Genomic DNA, 21,555 nt, shown 5'->3' on the forward strand with positions numbered 1-21,555 from the left:
CTCGACTCTGTTATACTTTCGCCATGTCATCGGAGATGTCGTGATTCTGTAACCGGTGTTGATCCGCAGTCATATGCACGTGGCCCGCTGTGATGGAGTTTGAATCGACGATGAGGGTATGTTATCCGCGGTGACCGGATTTGAACCGCACGACTCCGTGGTGACTAAAGTCGGTGCCATTTACCCGCGGTTGATTTATGCGTTGGCATATGGTGCGATGCCGATGGCTCTGGAACACGTTTGCTCGCGGCGGACCGAGTAGGAACTGTTAGTCCGAGGGTTATGGTTAAGTATTTCCCAATATGGGTTATTGAAGAAACATGAGATCTCACCCCTCCTGGGTAAGATGGATGTTGCTCTTCGGTTTTGGAACTAACGAAGCCTCATCTCGATCTTCTTCTCCGGTTGCTTGAGACCTGCCATGGAAAGACCGGGGAGAGTGGAGGTGACTGCTAAGAGTAAACTTTTTTTTACAAACACAAAAATATTGGTGGTGGCCATGAGAGCCCAAGAAATGATCCCTTCAAGTGAGATATGAAGGTCCTTTGTTTAGAAGACTCATGGCAACCATCATGAACCCTAACCTTATTGGGCCAAGCCCGGTTAGGGGCTACCTCTACAACCCCCCGGCCCATTGGGCCTTAGTTAGTAACCAAATAATAATATAATAATTATAAATGTAATAAGTAAATGGTCGTACCGGGAGTGAGGGTGTTTGGTACCCTACCTCTATAATTAGCAAACTTTTGAGGTTTTTATTTATCATTTTCTTTTATTACCCTCCTGTGTGTCTTTCAAGTTAGATAATGTATCCATATAGTTCCTCCTCTATAATTTTGTGGATGATATTAGAAAAGATAAAAACAACGTTATACCATCATTTATTGAATTGGACTTAATTGTTTGTTAAACGATATAAGTTGCCATATTAAGTTACTGTATTTTTTTTTCTCTTTATAAGTTGCTATATCAAGTAACAACACCGTAATGATATCGTAAGAGATGAAGACTTAACTTCTGCTGCAACGCATAGGTTAATTTTGCTAGATTGTTGAAATTAGAATTAGAATGAACGAATGATTATGTTGAAATTAGTTAATTGAATTAGACAGTTAGTATTGTTTATATTGAAAAAACCATCGTATTTTATTATGTATTTTTTAATTTTTAACTGTGATGTTTGTTTATTGTAACCGTATCATATTTTTATTATGTGATAAACCTTACCGAAACGACCCGAACCGTCGAAACGACCCAAACCGAACTGTGAGCCTACCGGAAAAAATTCCTGAATCCGCGCTATTTTTGTGGAAATGAATCTTTGAATGCATATATGCCAAACCGGATATCTTTATAAGATATAGCGTTGAAGTAACATTTGGCTAAAACTTAAAAAAAAACGAATTGTTATGTTTATAGCTTCTATTTTATTACAATGTTAATAAAACTGTAAATATTTTCACTCTGAAAATTGATATATTCGTTATGCAACCGAAATATTTCAAAGCTTTATATCATTTTAAAATGAAAGGAGTAGAAATAATTGAATGTAATTGAGTAATCAATTGATGTAGGGATATTGATGCGGTAAAAAGGTATCCCTTTTCATCTTTTTAACTTTAGGCTTTTCAGCGACTTGCATAAAGGCTGAGCAACACCATTTGTCAGTGTTTGTTAAACTTTTAAAAAATAATATTTGTTAAAAACCGATTCTAGAAAAACATATATTATAGAAATAATAATCTTATTTCTCTTATACACTAATTTAATTATTAAAAGACTGTAACGTTTGAACTTTAAACGACTAAACTCGTATTCTACCGCTTCTAACGAAAAACTCGGCTTGTGTAAAAAATTGAGTTGGTTTAAGTAAAAAACCATACAAACTGTAAAAAGCTTATATGCACGGTGTTTGGTTGATATATAATAATAGTTTTAAAATAAAGTTGGAAAGGTGATTATAATATATAATGTGTCACGGTTAAAACAAAAGTACGTGTATTTTTTGCGTTTTTCTTAGTCTACTTATAATTATTTTTTATATTTAAAAGCTAGTTATAGCATTTTAATAATATTAGAAGATTTTAAAGTTTTAAATCTTATGCCTTTATTTATGTCTTAACTTAGATATCTCATATTTTCAATTTATTACCAATAATTCCTAATTTATCCAACATGTACATGCCTGCTTTTTTACTTGTATAAATAGCCATGTACACCTATTCCACTCATTCTACCACCCCCAAGCCATTGTCATTCACATTCCCATTTACATTTCACTTTCTTAATCATGGAAGTCAACCTTTGCAGCAACTCCTGCTGCTGGATCCGGCAACGATTCAAGATCGACAACCACACGATGATCACCGTGAGTATAAGTATGGGTCTGAAAGCATCCATTTGGAGAATGCTATGGAGAAAGATCAAGAAAGTGAAGGGTGCTTCAATTCAAGACAATTTAGTTATGACCCATGTGAGTATGCACAAAACTTTGATGACGGATTAATGTTGAACGATTACGATGATTGTTCGAGATCGTTTTCAGCTCGCTTTGCAGTTCCCACTTCCTTTTTTCGCAAGGGGTTAAGTGTTTGATTGAAACATGCATGTAGTACTTGGATTCAGTGTCATTGTTTTCTATTATCTAGTAGACCGGTTCATTTAGTTTTCCTAATCTCACTTCATTGTAGATCATGTCTTTCACATAAACTAGATGGATTAACAAAATGGAGATGGCTTTAATAATTACTTGATGGTCTTTATTTGAAAAATGGCAAAATAAGTTTACTCCCTCTTCAAAAATGTATCATGTTACATAAGTGTAGACTGTAGAGGTGGCAAAATAAACGAGTCATGCATGTAACAATCCAAATGTATGTTTTGTTGAATAATAACCAAATTTTAAAAATGTTCTAATCAAGTCACACAAGTTTAAAAAGTGTTTCAATTAAACCACTAAACTTTCATATTTTATATAAACTGTATAGGTTTTAACATATTTTTTAGCTTCTTTTTTGTTTCAATGAGTGACTTTTTATCCGTTTTTTTTTTTACGTTGATATGGAGTAGTAGCGTGGATTTTATTTTATATTTTTAATGTAATTAATGTCTTTTAATATTTTTAAAACTATAACTACATATATTTATTTATGTTAGTTTCGAGTATTTCATGACTTTATGTCAGTTTTAAGTAACGTTATGCCAACATGCGAAGATAAAAGTTAGGGTTGACAATTTCTGACACAAGTTTGTTAAAACGACACCACACAGAGTTAAACAATTTCGGGTTTAAGCTTAACATGTTTTGTATCATAAAAAAGGTCGGGACGTTAAGACATAGTTAAAAACTTAAAATATATAGTATCTAAACAAGTCTTAACCTGTTTACACCCAGTCTTACCCATTTATAATAAGATATTTTTTTTTAAATATGCATATTTATGTTACTAAAACCCTAGCGGCTTATATTAGTTAACTAGTCCTATATTCTTACTGCCTCCTTCCTTTACGCCTCCAAGGTTCTACCACAACCAGTCATTCAGTGGTCCGGTTTAGTCAACCAGTTAAGACTTTTATGGACTTTTGTTAACAAAATTGTTCAAGGGTTGTTCTTGAAGGGTATTATTATATGTATCATAACCTTTGTGATATTTATTTCATCTTGTTATTTGTTATGTATTAAATGATCCGAGTCATGTCGGTTCAGCTCGGGTTGTGTTGTGTCAGTAAATATGTAATATTAAACTTGTTAAACAAGTTGTGCCGTGTAACATGTTTATAAACAAGTTCATGCTCGTGTCTGAAGAAAATGACATGGTTAATACATCATGTCGTGTTCTTATTTTGCACCCTTGTTAATCGTGGCGTGTCATGTCGGACATGTTTAACACGTGTAAACCTATTCGCGATTTCGTCTGTAAATTTTTATAGGTATTGAACTCCGTCTGACTTCGATTGTCACTGTGACTTAGCCATAGCTTCGTAACTATATATATTAATGTTACCAAAAGAAATTATAATGTTGTGGCAGGGAAAAAAAGGTACCTTTGAATTGACACAACCTGACGAAAAGGTGACAATTATAGGAAAATCTGGAGAAGAAGAATCATCTTAAAATTATTTAGTTGCAAAGAGTACTATGACTTTCTTCAAAGACAGCAAAACAAATGACTTTAATAAAGGTGGTCAATATCATTCTAGACAAAATCATGATAGATCATGGGCAGTCAAATCTTTTAGTTTGTCATAATTTGTTTGAACTCTTATGAGACATTTTGTTTGCACATTTTGGATGTGCTATGTCTATGAATGTTTCTCTTTAGTTCATTTACAAATGTAAAGTTAGGATTGCAGATGCATTGAAGATAGCGAACCGATTGTTTTCATTCGTTTTAAGTTTAGTCAAACTACTAAACGAACACGAATACTTAAACAAAGGTGATCTTGTGCAAAAATGTTATTACTGAAAATAAAATTCCATAAAATAAACGAGTCATGCTCATATATTTCAATATAAAGTAGTGTTTACATTGATATAGAAGGTAAATGCGTAATAAGTCGTGTCGCTAGCTCTTTTTAAATAGCAAAACTAAGTCCTTTAAAAACACGACTATCTAGCCCTATAACCTCAATAGCTAAGAAACCGATAATATTAAATACGTAAATTTGTTCATATGTATTCATTTAGTAAATTAGTCAACCAAAACAAAATTCTATCAACTATTTACAAAATTTTTTGATATATTATATTAATATCTTTACTGTCAATCCACACACCTCTTTTACAGTTTTACTGTTATTTGTACTTTTTGGCATATTGCAATGTAGTGATGATCATATTCAGTGCATGTCTCTTAATATATATATATATATATACATATTTTCGTTTGCACATGGAAAGGTAGAAAATGTCAAAAGGTGAATGCTATGAATGAATGAAGACTAGTTAAAATGGGATCCACCACTCACCTTGCAAACACAAGGACAGTCCAAGAAATAGTGCAAAGTTATGTGCCTCGAAGGAAGCAAAGTAATTGCTACTTTAGGGATATCGTTTGTAACTAACCAATATAAACATCCCGGCCCCTCCATTTTTTTGTTGTCAGTGGTGCAAATTTACGTGTTTTAGTATGAAAATTCTTATACGTATTGAGTCGTGCCCCCCCCCCCCCTCTCTTTTCGTCCAAGCTTCGCCAGCAAATAATGTAATTCGTGAAAGATATCTACATACTGGTCGTAAACCTTGTGTGTAGTGTCTACGGAATGGTCTCTGAGATTGGTCCCCTCTCATTAAATTCATATCCACTGACAAATCTTGCAAATTTAATAATACAAGTGATTAATGCATGGAATAAGGTTAAGTTATGAATTGTACAAGTGGTTGATGCAAGGAGACAGTTTCAACTTTCAAGAATCAGGATCAATGGTCTTATGAAGACCATGTCCCCAACTACATTAATGAATCATCTATGTCACCATATGCAAACAACAACCATATCTACACTTAAATATTGAAATTTCATGGACTGACAAAAATAAACATGTTTTTAGGTTGCATGTTGTTGTTACCAAATTCCTTGTGGCAGTAACTTCGACTAGGATTGTTCACGAGCCGAGCCGAGTCAAGCCAGGGCTCAACTTGGATTTGAAAGTGAGTTGAAAATTTGATATCAACCTCAGGTTGACTCAGTTTGGCTCGATTTAAAAAAAATAAAATTTATTGATTACATTTCAAGTTACCGCTCATTCATTTAAAGTTCAAAAAAGTTTTAGGAGCCGCGATGATAATTAGTAGATTAGTAATTAGGATTAGAATAAAGTAAAAACACATATGTGTGTATTATGTCAAAAGAAAATTAATCGAGACAAACCCAGCCGAGCTAATAAGTGAGCCACCCTAGGCTTGAACTCGACTCGTTTACAATCCTAGCCAGCTCAGTTTCAAACCGAGCTAAATCGAGCAAGTTTTTTTTCAAGCATCTTTTAAGCCTTGAGCTTTATGGACATCCCTAGGTTCGACAATAGTATTGCATATGAGTACATGGATGATTCTAGGCGTTGCAAGCGTCTAGACATGCACAAGTAGTAAGTAGTAACTATTAGCTTCGTCACAGCGAGACTAGGCCTCTATCACCACACTACAGTTTGAAAATAAGTAGTTGCTATAGAGAATGACACCAAGTTATTAATTTTATAGAAAGAGTAGTTGGACTATTGAATGCATACATTCTTCTTAGAATCATGATGTATACAATATGCGTTACTTGTATGTAACTATCATACAAGTCTAGTATCTTAAGTCGCCGTCTTAGTTGAGGGTCAAAACCTATTTACTCTTCTCCCTAGGTTCGAGGTAGTATACTGGTGAACAATGTTTTTATCCATCGAGTTATCTTTGTACGGATAATTTGGGTATGCTTAACACTTAACATTGAGATCTTTGAATTTTTCACAATATTTATTATTGAGCATTAAAAATCAAACAATGTAATGTATTTAAGTAATTAACCCATTAAACAAGAAGCAAAAAACATTTGTCAGAAGTGGGATTTGAACCCACGCCCTCTTCCGAAGACTAGAACTTGAGTCTGGCGCCTTAGACCACTCGGCCATCCTGACGTTAGTGACATTTTGAGCGTGTAGATGTTATTTGAATGAATCTAGTAAAGAGAGTTTGAATCTCTTATGTGTCGTTTTATTTCTACAATCTTCATTAATCTTTCATAGATACTGACAAGTAACAAGGGGATAAGTCTCTTTTCATATTAATCGTTTCCTTCAAATTCAAACAGTTTAAATTTAATAGACTTATCTTTCTTCATCTACTCGGTTTTCCTTTAGATTTGGATGATTTCATAGAATCACAAGAAAATTATAAGATACTAGTTAGATTTACATGTTTCCACTATCATGGATCAGTGAACAGGTCATACATTAGATAGATATACAAAGGATGCCTTACATCAAACTACAATTTATGTTTTAAAAACCAAGTTAAAACATAATCAAGAATCTGTTTTTTATATGATTCCAAAGTCCAAACCTTTACAAAAAATCAATCCTCGTTTTCTCTGCGCACTTTTGTTATAATCTAACAAAGTTTTCTCCTTTTTATACACTTTTTTCGATGTGTCCAAACGGTTTCTACGTTGCTTGTTTCTGCTGTTTTTATACTTTTGAAACTTTTTATGCAACTTCTTTATAGTCTTTTAATGAAAGACTTAAAAAAGTAGTTTAACCAAGTTCTGACGAAAAAAGTTACGAGGTTGGTTTGTTAAATATCTTAATTTACAAGTCTGAGGAGCATTTTGGATATTTTGCCTCTCTAAAAAGCCATAAGCACTTTTAAGAAGAAATCCTAAACATGCTCTTAATGGCTATAATTTTAGGTGCTGTTTGTTTTTGCTTCAAACATCTTCAAGATGGCTGATGTCTGCAGGAGGGCAGACATCAGTTGTGAAGACAGTTTGGTTTTCTAAAAATATAAGATCTGCAAACATCTTAATACATCTTAAAAAAAAAGCTCCTAGGGTTAGCTTCAAACTTCTTCACATTTCTCATCCATCCCCTGTGCACCTCTCCGTCGCTCCTCCACTCGCCGGTCGGCCATCGCCACCACCTCTGCTCCTCCAGACACACTCCTTCTCTTCCTCCTCTCCCTTGGTTCCGGTTGGCCATCGAAACCGCCGCCTCCATATATATATCTGTTAGGTGCCTCCATGAAAACCGCCGCCTCCATGGACCATCGAAACCGCCGCCTCCATGGACCATCACGACCACCGAAACTGCCGCCTCCGGTACACTCTTTTGCCCCATCACGACCACCGAAACCGTCGGAAACTTCCGATTCCCCACCGCCTATTCCTCCTCGGCCATCTGTTACCTCCACCGCCTAATCCACCATCTCACAACCGACCATCTGTTACCTCCACCGCCTAATCCTCCTCGGCTTTTCGATGTGACAGGAACCAGTTGTTGACCAACGTACATATTGAATTTTAAAGTAACAAGAAAAAAAAAACCTCAAACTACACTTTTTAGTTTAACATGTAAACTTATAAAAACAAACGGTCTTAAAATTTCAGCTTACAGATCTTCAGACCACATCTTCAGTTGCAGACATAAAAACAGATGAAATCAGCTTACAGACAGTTTATGTCTGCAAAAACAAACAGCACCTAAAGACTTGTCTATGTGAATTGTTTTTGTTTGGAGCAAAACAAAAAATTTAAGTCGACCACAGTGGGAGTCGAACCCACGACCTTTTGATCCGAAGTCAAACGCGCTAATCCACTGCGCTATGCGGTCTTGTTGATGCTATGAACTGTAGTCATAAGCTATTATACGTTTACTAAATGGGATGTTAAACAAATATATAGTCTATTAGGAACAAATATATGTAAATGAAATCAATGACTTATGCATAAGACGATATTATTTCGATTTTAACGTTATCGTGTAATAAATAAAAAGTATGTCTATTCGAATTCAAAACATCTCTCCAAAAATCAATCCAAGAACACTAAGATTAGACCGTAAAGGACTTGGGCTTCGCAGGGGTTCTCAAATTCCTTGACCAATGACATAACGTTGGAGAGAAAAGGAGGCTCTCGAGTGAAAGCATATTGGGCGAGGGTGATGTGAGGGGCAAGGCAACAATAAATGTTCCCCCAAGGTGAGGGGTTGTTGACCTTCTCCATTGCAGATGCTCTTGGTATTTCAATAACTGGATATCAAAGCATCATATACTATTCATTTTCTAATTTTATGCTAAGAATTGTAAAATTGGATTAGATGCTTAGTTATATTAATTATGTTAACTGATTTTTATGGTTTTATTATCAGTGTCTTGGATTCTAAAACCTATAATTTGATTGTGAAAAATGATTACTTATATATCCTATGAAGAGCTAGTGTGCTACTCACAGCTAAACACTTAAATGTGAATATTTACTCTTACATATAGGCATACAGCCAAGTGCTCAAAACTCATTTGTTTACCGGTTTGCAGAGAGCGTTTGGTAAAATCCAGCGTCACCCGTGCCCAATGCCCAAAGCTCGTATGTGATTTGCTTAAAGTGTTACAAACACCAACTTAGTGGTTGATAAGTATAACCTCCACCAGCCTCGAGGACACATGAACGGTTCACACTTACTAAAATCTGAATACATTTTCTTGCAATTTGCTACAAATTTAACCAGTTTAAACAACCAAAAACATTCATTGTTTATTGACTGCTCGTTTAAAAGTCATATAATGTTAGTACATTACTTGCTAATAATTTCTTATTTTTTTGTTAGTATATATAATGTTCTTTTCACAACAATTTATTTGTTAACACTACATGTCAAGGCTAACAAAACTATTTTAACCCCTTGCAGTTCACGGTTTAGCCCTCCATGTTAACTTGATGTCAGGCACGGCTTCACCGACAATGAGCTACAAACCTTTTGGCTCGAGCGACTCCAAACTATTATTTGACTGATGCAACTTTTTCTTCACACTTCCTGTGGGATCTGCCATTCTGCCAACATCAATTTTTGTGACACCAAAACAAGTGGAACACATATTTGACATCAAACTGGTGGTGTATTGCGGATGCAGCTTTAGTTAACTCTACTTTTTGTACTATAACAGTGGAACAAATATGAGATAAAAAAAAAAAAGACGAAGGAGTTCAATTAATAAACAATTTTAAAGAGAGAATTGCAAAAGTTGCATTCAATCAAGTTCAACATATTCAACCCATTCACCAAGGTCCGTCTTCGAGATTTCGGGTGCCTCTAATAGGTACTAAAAAATGAGCCTTTATACATATATTTCCCCCCCAAAGATCGACAATAACTATGATAGCAATAAACAAAACAAAGTTATAGACCCAAGATAATCCAATATGTATAGGTTTGAGTTTCAATGAGTCCAAGATAACCCAATCGTGTTAAGTAATTATTGCTAGAAATAAAACACTACCCGAACAAATGGGTTGATTCTAGATATAATGTCTTGTTAAGTTAATATTATAAAACTTGTTTTGGGAAGAAAAAAAAATCACAAGCTTTGGTCAACTTTTGACCCGTTCAACATATTCAACCCGTTTACCCGTCCCTTTTAAGCAAATTACTGGTTTTCCCTGTTTAAATCCATAGATATATATGAAGAAAACCATTTATAAGTAAATAGGCTGAAACTGACACCCTTGTAAAACCCCATTTTAAATTAAACGAACATACGAATGTGATCATACAAAATGTTGCGTCTTTTGCAACCTTTGTTTATGTTTCTTCTTTGGAACCTTTTCTTGATCGGTGTTATGATTGTTCAATAGAAAGGAAGTAGCAATATTACTATGAACAACCTGTGTGCATATAGTCTTTATTTCGTGATTAGATTCATCATAGGAGTGAATAAAAGCGTGAACAAGATTTCGTTGCTGGTACTATGAATATTAGTACGACACTGAAAACGTTACTCATTGGGGTTACCGTCAAATTCCAGCGGAAATGGGTGTCGATGTCTATCTCCCTGTCAACCGAACTATGAATATTAGAAAGATCGATTGGCGAACAATCAAGTAGCTGCTATATGCAGACTTAAGACTTGTTTTAGACTGTGTGTTTCTTATTTAGAGTGTCTCGAGTATTTATCATTTAGCCAGGGAGTACATGCATATATGTGATGCGAACCACATCATTACATGCATTTACTCGTTTGGCTAAATGATGAAACTCAAAACACTCTAAACAAAAAACACAAAATCTAAAACAAATCAAAGACTGCAATTAGCTACTACCTTGATTGTTCGTCCATCTATCACTCTAATACTCACAGCCCAGTAGACTGGGAGCTGGTTATCAACACCCATTTCCGGTAGAATTTTAACGGTGTCTCCGCTGAGTAACTTTTTTAGTGTCTTGACGACAAATGCGCAATTGATCGACAAATGCACAGTCAGATTTTAAAAACATTCAAATTCAAGCCCTAATTTTAAAATTAAAAGCAACGAATTACACTCTGCACTAAAATTCATCCACAGCTTCAAACAAGTATGGCAATTAACTGATTAAGCATACACAATAATAATAATAATAATAATAATAATAATAATAATAATAATAATAATAATAATAATAATAATAATAATAATAATAATAATAATAATAATAATTTTGAGTTACTTGAAACGAAAGAAAACGAAATGTTTTTTTACCATCAGCATATGAATTTTGATGGAGAGAATGTAGATCAGAATCGTAATTACGATGATGGAACCATAATTTCAACGTGAATAAAGATGAGTGCAGTATTCACGGGTCCTGCCCATATGACGTCACGTGGGGAGTACGTGAAGTCGTGAACGGTGAATGTGAGTGTGAATTTGTTGGCTTCACTTTCACTCAAATAGAAAGTGAGATGTGAGAATGATATAAAGCAACTTAGGCTCGGGCGTCGTGAGAATGATATCATACGGTAATTCCCTCGTTACTATAACTTCTTAGACGTTTCAAGTTTCAACTGACAGAATTGGCTAAAGGAGCTTCACATTTCACACTAAGTTTGACGCATTATGATGGGTGAATTGTGAAATGCGTTATGATGTGTTATTGATTTAATAATTGTCTAGTATTAAAAGTCAACTTTGGGACTCTTGTGCCAATGAAATCAGCAAAATCCTTTCACCTTTGGTATGTTATGGTATTTGACGCCTACCTTGTCCACATAAGTTTATTTCATGCCCAAAAGGCCAAAACTTACTCCAATAACACATACTCTAGGCCTTGCATCCTTTCACGCCATGAAAATCCCATGTAGAGCTAGCCACGAGACATCGGTGCGGTTTTGTCACGAATAGAGAGTTTGTGCATTTATTCCATATCAAAACATTTATTACCAAAAAAAACATACAAATAACACAAAACCATTCAAATAGAACCAATTCGAACAATCTAAGCAAGAACAACATGAACTAATACAAGACTTAGTTTATAACTAAGATGACCATTGAAAATCAAGAAAATGTTTCAAGTAAAATGATGAAACAATAAAGTTGTAAATCAAGCGAGACAACGATGAAGCAAGCGAAAAGATTTGACGATGATAATCAATGTAAATCAACTCCAATATGAACAAAGAAAATGAAAACTCGTTCAACAAAGATGTATGTCCATACAATAAAATACTATATAATTCATTCAAAGCAACATAATTCATGAATCATCTCAAAAATACTTTAAAATTGATTTTGTTCTTGTTACGAATAACAATAAACAAATATGATCGAATTGAAATAAATAGTTTTAATGCAACAATAAATAAGTTCAAGGGTTCCAGAAATGCATATACCAAGTTATCTAATTTTTTACTTGTAATATAAATTATTCCAAATAAAAAGAGATAAATGAAAAAATTCATCGACCACAGTAGGAGTCGAACCCACGACCTTTTGATCCGAAGTCAAACGCGCTAATCCACTGCGCTATGCGGTCAAGTTGACGCTACAAACTGTAGTCATAAGAGGTTAGACCTTTACTAAATGGGATTTTAAGCTAGTGTAACGTTTTTTTTGTCAAAATAATTTGGAGATGTTTTATGACTTTTGGAGAGAAATGAGACTTTTAGGGGAACGCATGTTGTACACGTGTAGCGTGAAGAGGTGAGTCATTGTCCTCCTGTATTAAAGATGTTTCAAGTATTTTAATAGCGTGATACAATTTATTTTGTACTTTCGTTCAAGCATAAATGTAGTATTAGATTTCATATTAGATTTATATTAATTGTGTTTGCCAACTGGCTATTATGTTTTGCTGTATTCTTGGTACTTAGTTAACCTCAATTATGAGCTTAAGTAAATTTGGATGATTTTAGAAAAAAATCATCTACTTTTCAAGGATGAATATGATACTCACAGTTAGTTCTATTTAATATAACATTGGATAAAATACATGAATAATTATAAAGACAAAGACGGTAGGAATTTAATTGCATTTTTAAAAGCTAGTGTGACATGACATACTCTATTATAATAGTGAAGTGAACTCAAATTGATAAACAGAAGTGACATTACGCTACTTGAATTAAGGTAACCAAATGGTGATCCATTGACTCAATGGATCAATTACACAAAATGTAACAAACCGTAATTGAAATGGAAATACAGATAAGAGATAGAACAAGACGGGAATCTGATTACAAGTTGAGTCGGGACTTGGGAAGAGAAGACAATCACCGATTAACAATATTCATATCCTTATTGCACATCTTTTATCAGTACATAATAAATTTGTCTCAATCAATAAAGTCTAGGTTTAGTTTAATCAAATCTCAATCAAACTTCTTCAATTTGCTATTATAATAAAACAAAAAAAATGTCATATTAGCACATACTCGTAATGATACGATACTCTAGATGTCATATCTATTTTGATGTTTGAAAATTTCATCCCACATTAGCTTCCCCGAACCCCCCAAGTTGTTATTTGCTTCTAAAAATAACACATCCCCACCATTCAAATTATTGATATTTGCGATCAACGGTAGGAAAACATCGAGTGACAACATAGTTACATGAGTCAAATTTGACAGCAGCTTCCAACTTTTCCGTGCAAATTAAGGTTCCACACACTATAAATATAACATGTTCCCTAAACAACTTAAACCATCCAACTCACATTCATTAATCATTATCTTCCTCCTCTTACAAGTTCATCACCAAAAATGGTTAGCTTTTCTGAAAATTTATATAATTCATAATTGTACGTTTAAGGTGTGGTAATAAATTCGGTTTAAAAAGTTGCGTACCGTACTAAACAGGATCGTACACTAGCAATACGATCCGGTTCTTGGTCCAAAACTAGATTATTTATTCATTTGTTTTTCATTTTAGTAAAATAAAACAATGTCGTTTACTAAAAAAATGATAGCTTTTCTTTTTTTAGTCGGTATTTTTTAATATGTTAATATAATATTGGTCAGTGAAAATTTATTTGATTTGTCACTAATTGTTTGCTTTTCACTTGTGTTCTTTTCTGGGTGCTGCATACATCAATAGGGTTTTACTGTTGAGATCAAGGTAATCTATATAATCATCACATATATATGTATATATTGTGAATGGGAATTATAGTAAGTCTTGTTTTAATAACATTTTCTTTTCGTTTTGGTTTTAGAAAACATACGACCAAAGATCCGAGAGAGTAAAATCAATCGACTTACATCCAACCGAGCCATGGTAATTAATCAACTACGCTTTTTACCTAGTTCCTATCTATAACGCATGTTATATGACTCTTTTTCTTTCTTTATATAGGGTTTTACTAGGTATGCATTCGGGTAATGTTTGTATCTGGAACCATCAGTCTCAAGTAAGTTAACATTTTTATGCAGTGCTTTCTTTCATTCATAGAATTTTTGATTAATCACAAAACAAAACAAAAAAAAAACAAAAAAAAAAAAAAGACCAACGTATATCTTTGTTTAACATTTTGACTAAATTATTTTTGTTTTTATTAAATAACCATAAATCTACATATATACTTATGTGTAACGTCTGCTGCTATGCAGGTGACTGAAAAGACGTTTGAAATCCCCAATTCACGTGGTATTTAATAATTTTTGTTTTCACATAAACATGGTAGATCGTAAATTATATACATGTTGACTCTATATATTATACGTGTGTTTGTAGTACGAAGTGCAAAATTTATTGTTCGCAAAGAATGGATTGTCATTGGAGCCGATGATGGTTTTATTCGTGTGTACAACTATAACACGAATGAAAAGATTATTGAATTCAAGGGACATTCGGACTTCATCAGGTCCTTGATTGTACACCCATCTCAATCGTACTTACTTTCTGCATCCGATGACAAACTTATTAAGCTATGGGATTGGGAGAACGGTTGGGAATGCACTAAAACGTTTGAGGGACATGAACACTATGTCATGCAACTGGCACTTAACCCTAGGGACACCAACATATTTGCAAGTGCATCACTTGATCATTCAATAAAGGTATTATTAGCTTCCAACATTACATGCATGCACTTGTTGTGCAAGTTATACTGATTAACAATATATGATTCTAAATCATTATGTTTGTCTTAATAGTTTTGGGATCTTGGATCTTTGGTTCCACGTTCGTCGATCGATGGTCATACAGAAGGTGTGAATTCCGTGGAATATTTTGAGAATGACGGGAAACTCTATATTCTCACAGGATCTGATGATAATACTGCTAAGGTATATGTGACTAAATATCATGATTTTACCTTTTCAATGGAATTAGTATTTTTATTTGTCTAGTTCAAAAGTAAACTAATCATTTATGGTGAACAAAAATTAGGTTTGGGACTACGAATCTATGACTTGTGTCCAAACTCTTGAAGGCCATACAAATAATGTTACTTCATTTCAATATGTTAAACACGAAGCTAGTTTTATCATTACCGGATCTGAAGATCAAACTGCACGTGTCTGGAACACCAAAACTTACAACTTGGACCATGTCTTCACCTCCGAACTTGGCAGAGTTTGGACCATCGGATTCATAAAAGACACGTCCGAGTAAGTCTTTAATTTTGATTTTACATCATACATGTGATTTATTTTACTAAAAAAACTAATTGTTATTTTATATGTACAGGATTATTCTTGGTTGTGATGAAGGGATACTTGTTGGCCTTGTTACATCCACTAGCAATTGAGCAAGATTTCGTTCCTTTTATGTACGAGTGTCATGTGTAATAATATATATCATATAATAAAATGTGTTTTGTTTGCTGTAATATCATTCTAGTATTATTTGTTTTTGATCCTTTTATGTACGGGTGTCATGTGTAATAATATATATCAATAAAATGTGTTAACTTCTTATAATTCTAAAAGAATGTAAATTACATATAACTAACAATGTCGCAAGTTTAACAAGTTCAACACGTCTACATGCGGGGCACATACTTATCCATCGCTTCTTCCATATGCAATGTCGTTTCGATCCCTCATTCACCCTTTTTTTCACATTTCACACATCTATTTAAATTACCCACACCACCACACTAGTTGATACCCAAAGTTTATAATGATCGGCAATCCTTACTCAGTGTTCAACCATGGTTCGACAAATAGGGAGAGGGCTCGGGTGGGAGGGTTTTCAACCCTAGTCTGACACTGTTTTAAATCTCCAGTGACATGTGTGTAGTGCGTGATTGGCCAGTCTGAAAATCGTCGAAGGAGTTGCTGGAACACCCGAAGGAAGAGTTTGATGGGTGGGTAGTCGTAGGGAAGGAGGGTTGGGTTTGTAAACGAAATTAACCGAATTTGCATCGACTCGCCGTCGCAACGCCCAAGACGGAAAATGTTATCGTTTTGCCGACTCACCGCCGCGAAACCTGGTACCTACAACACTTGGGTTTTTCCAACACTTGGGTTTTAGTTTCTTTACCGTAACGAATGTAACCAAAAATGACCAAATTCACGATGACACACCATGCACGACCAGGACCGACAAAGCTCCTATTTTACAGCGCCTGGGTTTCACTGATCCTCCGCCGTCGTAACGAACATAACGGAAACCAACCAAATGTCGATTTTGATTTTTTATGTTTTAATTCTGGTACCGTAATGACCGTGTCAGAAACCAACCGAACTTGCGTAGACTCACCGCCTCAACTCACTGGATTGACAACGATGGGGTTTTACCAACACTCGAGTTATACTGGCTGACACCACCCCATTGCTCCAACTCAATTTTTATAGTTTTTTTTTTGTTTTATTATTTGTTTTATTTCCGGTATAGTAACGCATGTAACTGAAACCGACTTACTTTACGTCGACTTACCATATCATCGCTTAGGACCGAGAACGCTTGAGTTTTACCAACCCTGGATTTTACCGACATGTCCCTGCTCAAAATGCCTGTAAAAATACTAGTTCAACATTATAGTGTGAAGTTTCATATGTTGAAATTATAAGTTTTTTCTTTTCCCGCGGTGTGTGTGTGTGGTGTGGTGGGGGGGTATTGTTTAATAAGGAAAACTACCAAAATATTAGAGCTAAAGATAAAGATATAATTGCATCATGTTTTTAACTCTTTATCTGTATGAACACCACCAATTTTCCAAACAAATTGAATGTTTATCTTCTTCCGAGACTTCTATAAAACCCACAAAGTTGTCAATATTATGGTCTTAATCAATTTCTTGAAAAAAACTTTGTTCCGACTTCCGATCACTGAAGAAGAAAGCATTAACACCTTTTTGTTCCAAAACTATTTTCGTGTGGGTGTAGTCGATCAACAAAATGGTAACTGTTTTTTGTTGCTCTAACCAAAAAGTAACTTTTCATTATATCCAATCATTCCATTGAATAGAATAGTTGTCCGCTTGTCCATATCATACAAATAGAAGGTATAAGCACCTACTGCAAAATATTTATGTTTATTTAAAACCCGAATTTAAAGTTCGTTGTGGTTTTACATGTAATAAAATCAAAAAGCTGAACCGAACTTATAAATTTTTATTTTTTTATTTTAAGTAGTTATAAGAATTTAATAAGTATATTGTTCGAATATTTTAGTCTAAATATACAATAATCGATTAATATTAGTTGACAAAATTATGTAAATCATTTAGTTTTTAGACCTAGAATTTTCGAGCTCAAATAGCAAAATCGAAAAAATCCTAACTGAACCAAACCCAAGCAACAACAACAATCATGCCCAGTAAATCACAAACAGTCAAGCTACCAGTAGGGTCTGGAGAGGGTGAAATGTAGGCAAACCTTTTCTCTACCCTTAGAGATAGAGAGACTGCTTTCAACGAGACCCCAGACTGAACCAAACCCAAGCCAAAAACCTAAATAAAACCGAATCGCACACACCCCTATTTATATCTGTATTATATTATACTCTATAATGATAAAGGATCATTCATGTCATTTGTGGCCTATTTTATTTCCAAACAAAACCGTGCACACCCCTTTTCACCATCTTACCATCTCTTTTATATAATAAATAAAGGATCATTCAAGTCACATGTGGACATGTGGTCTTCTCTTCCCAAACCAAACCATGCACACTTATTCTCACCATTTTCCCCACCTTATTATTATTATTATTATTATTATTATAAAATACATCTCTTTTATTTAGCAATGATTTATTATTAAAGAAAACACGCAGTGGAAAAATCGTCCTACATACTTTAGCTTCTTCTCCCCCATGCAGTTGTTATTTGGCATTTCGCCTCTTAAAATAACTCATCCTCCGCCGTTGAAATTATTAATATCTGTGATCAATGGTTGCAAAAGCATCGAGTGACAACAACATTATGGGTTACATGAGTCAAACTTGACAGCACCTCGATCCCATATCTTCCGTGCTAATTAAGGTTAGGTTCCACACACACTATATATATATAACATGTTCCCGCCTCATCCCACACCCACAAACCTAGCTCCAACGTTCATTCCTCATCTTCCTCCTACAACTTCATCCGGCTAGCTAGCTTTCAACAAAATAATGGTTAGCTTAATTCTTAACTTTTTAACTTTTATTAATGTTAAGGGTATGTTAACTAAACTCAGTTTAAACGTTCCCGAACCAAAACCGGATCATACAAGGTCTGGTTCTTGGTCTTTTATCGATCGATCATGGATGATTTAAAATAAATAGTTTTTCTTTGTAGCTAGAGTTTTTATTTGATTGATTAATTTGTCGATGAATTTTTGTTGGTGTAGTATTTTTCTAGTAGTTCTTACTAATTATTTAAATTGTCACTAATTATTATGTATTTGTTTTCTTCTTGTGGCTTTTTTTTCCCGGGATGCAAATATGACATGCACATTAATAGGCTTTTACTGTTGAGATCAAGGTAAACTATAACCTTCTTTCTAATGTTTTTGTTAACGGAACTTGTAACCAGTAAGTCATGTTTAGTAACCTCTTGTTTTGGTTTTGGTTTTGGTTTTGGTTTCAGAAAACGTTTGAGCTAAGATCCGAAAGAGTGAAATCAATCGACTTGCATCCAACCGAGCCATGGTAATTGATTTCACTTTTTTAACTAGCTCTAATCTATAATATATAAATTAAAATAAATTATGCATGTTATATTGTTATATGACTATTTTCTTTCTCTATATAGGGTTTTATTAGGTATGCATTCGGGTAATGTTAGTATCTGGAACTATCAGTCTCAAGTAAGTTAAACATTTTTATGTAGTGCTTTCTTTCATTCATAGAATTTTTGATTAATCACAAAAAAAAAAAAAGAAAACAACCAACGTATATCTTTGTTTAACATTTTGACTAAATTATTTTCGTTTTTGTTAAATAACCATAAATATACATATATACTTATGTGTAACGTTTGCTATGCAGGTGACAGAGAAGACGTTTGAAATCGCCAATTCACGTGGTATTTTATAATTTTTGTTTTCACATAAACATGGTAGATCGTAAATTATATTTTGTTGACTTTGTATTATACGTGTGTTTGTAGTACGAAGCGCAAAATTTATTGTTCGCAAAGAATGGATTGTCATTGGAGCCGATGATGGTTTTATTCGTGTGTACAACTATAACACGAATGAAAAAATTATTGAATTCAAGGGACATTCAGACTTCATTAGGTCCTTGATTGTACACCCATCTCAATCGTACTTACTTTCTGCATCTGATGACAAACTTATTAAACTATGGGATTGGGAGAATGGTTGGGAATGTACTAAAACATTTGAGGGACATGAACATTATGTCATGCAACTGGCACTAAACCCTACAGACACCAACTTGTTTGCAAGTGTATCACTTGATCATACTATAAAGGTATTATTACTTATTAGCTTCTAACATTGCATGTACTTGTGTAAATTATACTGTTAACAATACATGATTCTAAATCGTTATGTTTGTCTTCAAAGTTTTGGGATCTTGGATCTTTGGTTCCATGTTCGTCAATCAATGCTCATACAGAAGGAGTGAATTCTGTGGAATTTTTTGAGACTGAGGGAAAACTCTATATTCTCACCGGATCTGACGATCATACGACTAAGGTATATGTGACTGAATATCATGATTTTACTTTTAAATGGAATTTACATTCACGTTTATTTTTCTAGTTCAAAAATAAACTAATCATTTATGTAATTCATGATATGAACACAAATTAGGTTTGGGACTACGAATCTATGACTTGTGTCCAGACTCTTGAAGGCCATACAAATAATGTTACTTCATTTCAGTATGTTAAACACGAAGCTAGTTTTATCATTACCGGATCTGAAGATCAAACTGCACGTGTCTGGAACACCAAAACTTACAACTTGGACCATGTCTTCACCTCCGAACTTGGCAGAGTTTGGACCATCGGATTTATAAAAGACTTGTCCAAGTAAGTCCTTTGGATATAATATTGGACATATGATTTATTTTATTAAATATCTCATGGTTAATTTATGCGTGTAGGGTTATTCTTGGTTGTGACGAAGGGATACTTGTTGGACATGTTACCTCCTCTAGCAATTGAGCAAGATTTCGATCATTTTATGTATGAGTGTCATGTGTAATAATATATCAATAAAATGTGTGTTTGTTTGTTGTAATAGCATTATGGTATTATTTGTTTTCGATCCTTTTTATGTACGAGTGTCATGTGTAATAATATATATCAATAAAATGTGTTAACTTCTCATAGCCTGAAAGAATGTAAATTACCTATATCTAACAATGTCGTAACTTTAACAAGTTCAACACATTGTATACATGTGGGGCGCCCACTCATCCATCGTTTCCTCCCCGAAAGAACACCGAATGCAATCTTGTTTTGATTCTTCATTTACCCACTCTTCACATTTTACACATCTATTTAAATTACCCGCACCACTATACTTGTTAATAACTTAGATAATGATCGGCAGTCCTTACATGATGTTCAACCCTGGTTTGGAAAACAGGGAGGAAGTTGGCGAGTTAGGGTTTTCAACCATAGTTTGAAAACCCTATATTAATAATACATATCAATAAAATGTGTTTTATTTACTATAATATCATTCTACCATTATTCGATCCTTTTATATATGAGTAAGATGTGTAATACTATATATCATTAAAATGTGTTTTTTACTGCAATATAGTTGCATATTATTTGTTTTTGATCCTTTTATGTTCAAGAGTCATAATATATGTTAAAAGAATGTGTTAACTTCTTGTAATCTAAAAGAACAAAAATCACTCCATTTGAAAGAAAATATCGCAACCTTTAACAAGTTCAATATAATGTCTACATGTGGGGCACCTCATCCATTGTTTTCTCTAAAAAAGAACACCAAAAGTGATGTAATTTTGATCCCTCATTTCCCCGCTCTTCACAATTCACACATCTATTTAAATTGCTCGCATTACCACACTCATTCCGAATCACTTGGTTGTGAGTTGTGACGAAGGGATGCTTGTTGGCCGTGCCACCTCTTCAAAATTGAGCAAGTTCTTGAGCCTTTTTGTGTATGAGTGTATGAGTGTGATAAGTAATTATATGTATCAACAAAATGTGTTTTGTGATATGTAA

General features: G+C 34.0%; 2 protein-coding genes and 3 non-coding genes across 5 annotated transcripts; 2 read left to right on the forward strand and 3 right to left on the reverse strand.

Moving 5' to 3' along the window:
* Positions 1-6,534: 6,534 nt before the first annotated feature.
* TRNAL-CAA (transfer RNA leucine (anticodon CAA)) lies at positions 6,535-6,618 on the reverse strand. The gene has a single exon. It is a non-coding gene; the product is annotated as a tRNA-Leu (tRNA).
* A 1,615-nt stretch (positions 6,619-8,233) lies between these two features.
* Positions 8,234-8,307, reverse strand: TRNAR-UCG (transfer RNA arginine (anticodon UCG)). Its single transcript has one exon. It is a non-coding gene; the product is annotated as a tRNA-Arg (tRNA).
* Positions 8,308-12,409: 4,102 nt separating this feature from the next.
* Positions 12,410-12,483, reverse strand: TRNAR-UCG (transfer RNA arginine (anticodon UCG)). Its single transcript has one exon. It is a non-coding gene; the product is annotated as a tRNA-Arg (tRNA).
* A 756-nt stretch (positions 12,484-13,239) lies between these two features.
* LOC143583085 (coatomer subunit beta'-2-like) lies at positions 13,240-15,793 on the forward strand. The gene is made up of 9 exons (XM_077065494.1): positions 13,240-13,714; positions 14,046-14,066; positions 14,164-14,225; positions 14,304-14,358; positions 14,558-14,594; positions 14,682-15,007; positions 15,104-15,235; positions 15,339-15,559; positions 15,639-15,793. The coding sequence occupies exons 1-9, from the start codon at positions 13,712-13,714 to the stop codon at positions 15,697-15,699; spliced, it is 918 nt and encodes a 305-aa protein (XP_076921609.1). The 5' UTR covers positions 13,240-13,711; the 3' UTR covers positions 15,700-15,793.
* Positions 15,794-18,214: 2,421 nt separating this feature from the next.
* Positions 18,215-20,684, forward strand: LOC143583072 (coatomer subunit beta'-1-like). The gene is made up of 9 exons (XM_077065491.1): positions 18,215-18,515; positions 18,844-18,864; positions 18,970-19,031; positions 19,135-19,189; positions 19,371-19,407; positions 19,492-19,817; positions 19,913-20,044; positions 20,162-20,382; positions 20,457-20,684. Exons 1-9 carry the CDS (start codon positions 18,513-18,515, stop codon positions 20,515-20,517), a joined length of 918 nt encoding a protein of 305 aa, XP_076921606.1. The 5' UTR covers positions 18,215-18,512; the 3' UTR covers positions 20,518-20,684.
* The last annotated feature ends 871 nt before the right edge of the window (positions 20,685-21,555 follow it).

The sequence above is a fragment of the Bidens hawaiensis genome, unplaced genomic scaffold, assembly GCF_021521415.1.
Source record: "Bidens hawaiensis isolate Kalapana, Puna unplaced genomic scaffold, B.hawaiensis_p1.1 tig00001511_1, whole genome shotgun sequence".
In the NCBI taxonomy this organism is placed as follows: domain Eukaryota; kingdom Viridiplantae; phylum Streptophyta; class Magnoliopsida; order Asterales; family Asteraceae; genus Bidens; species Bidens hawaiensis.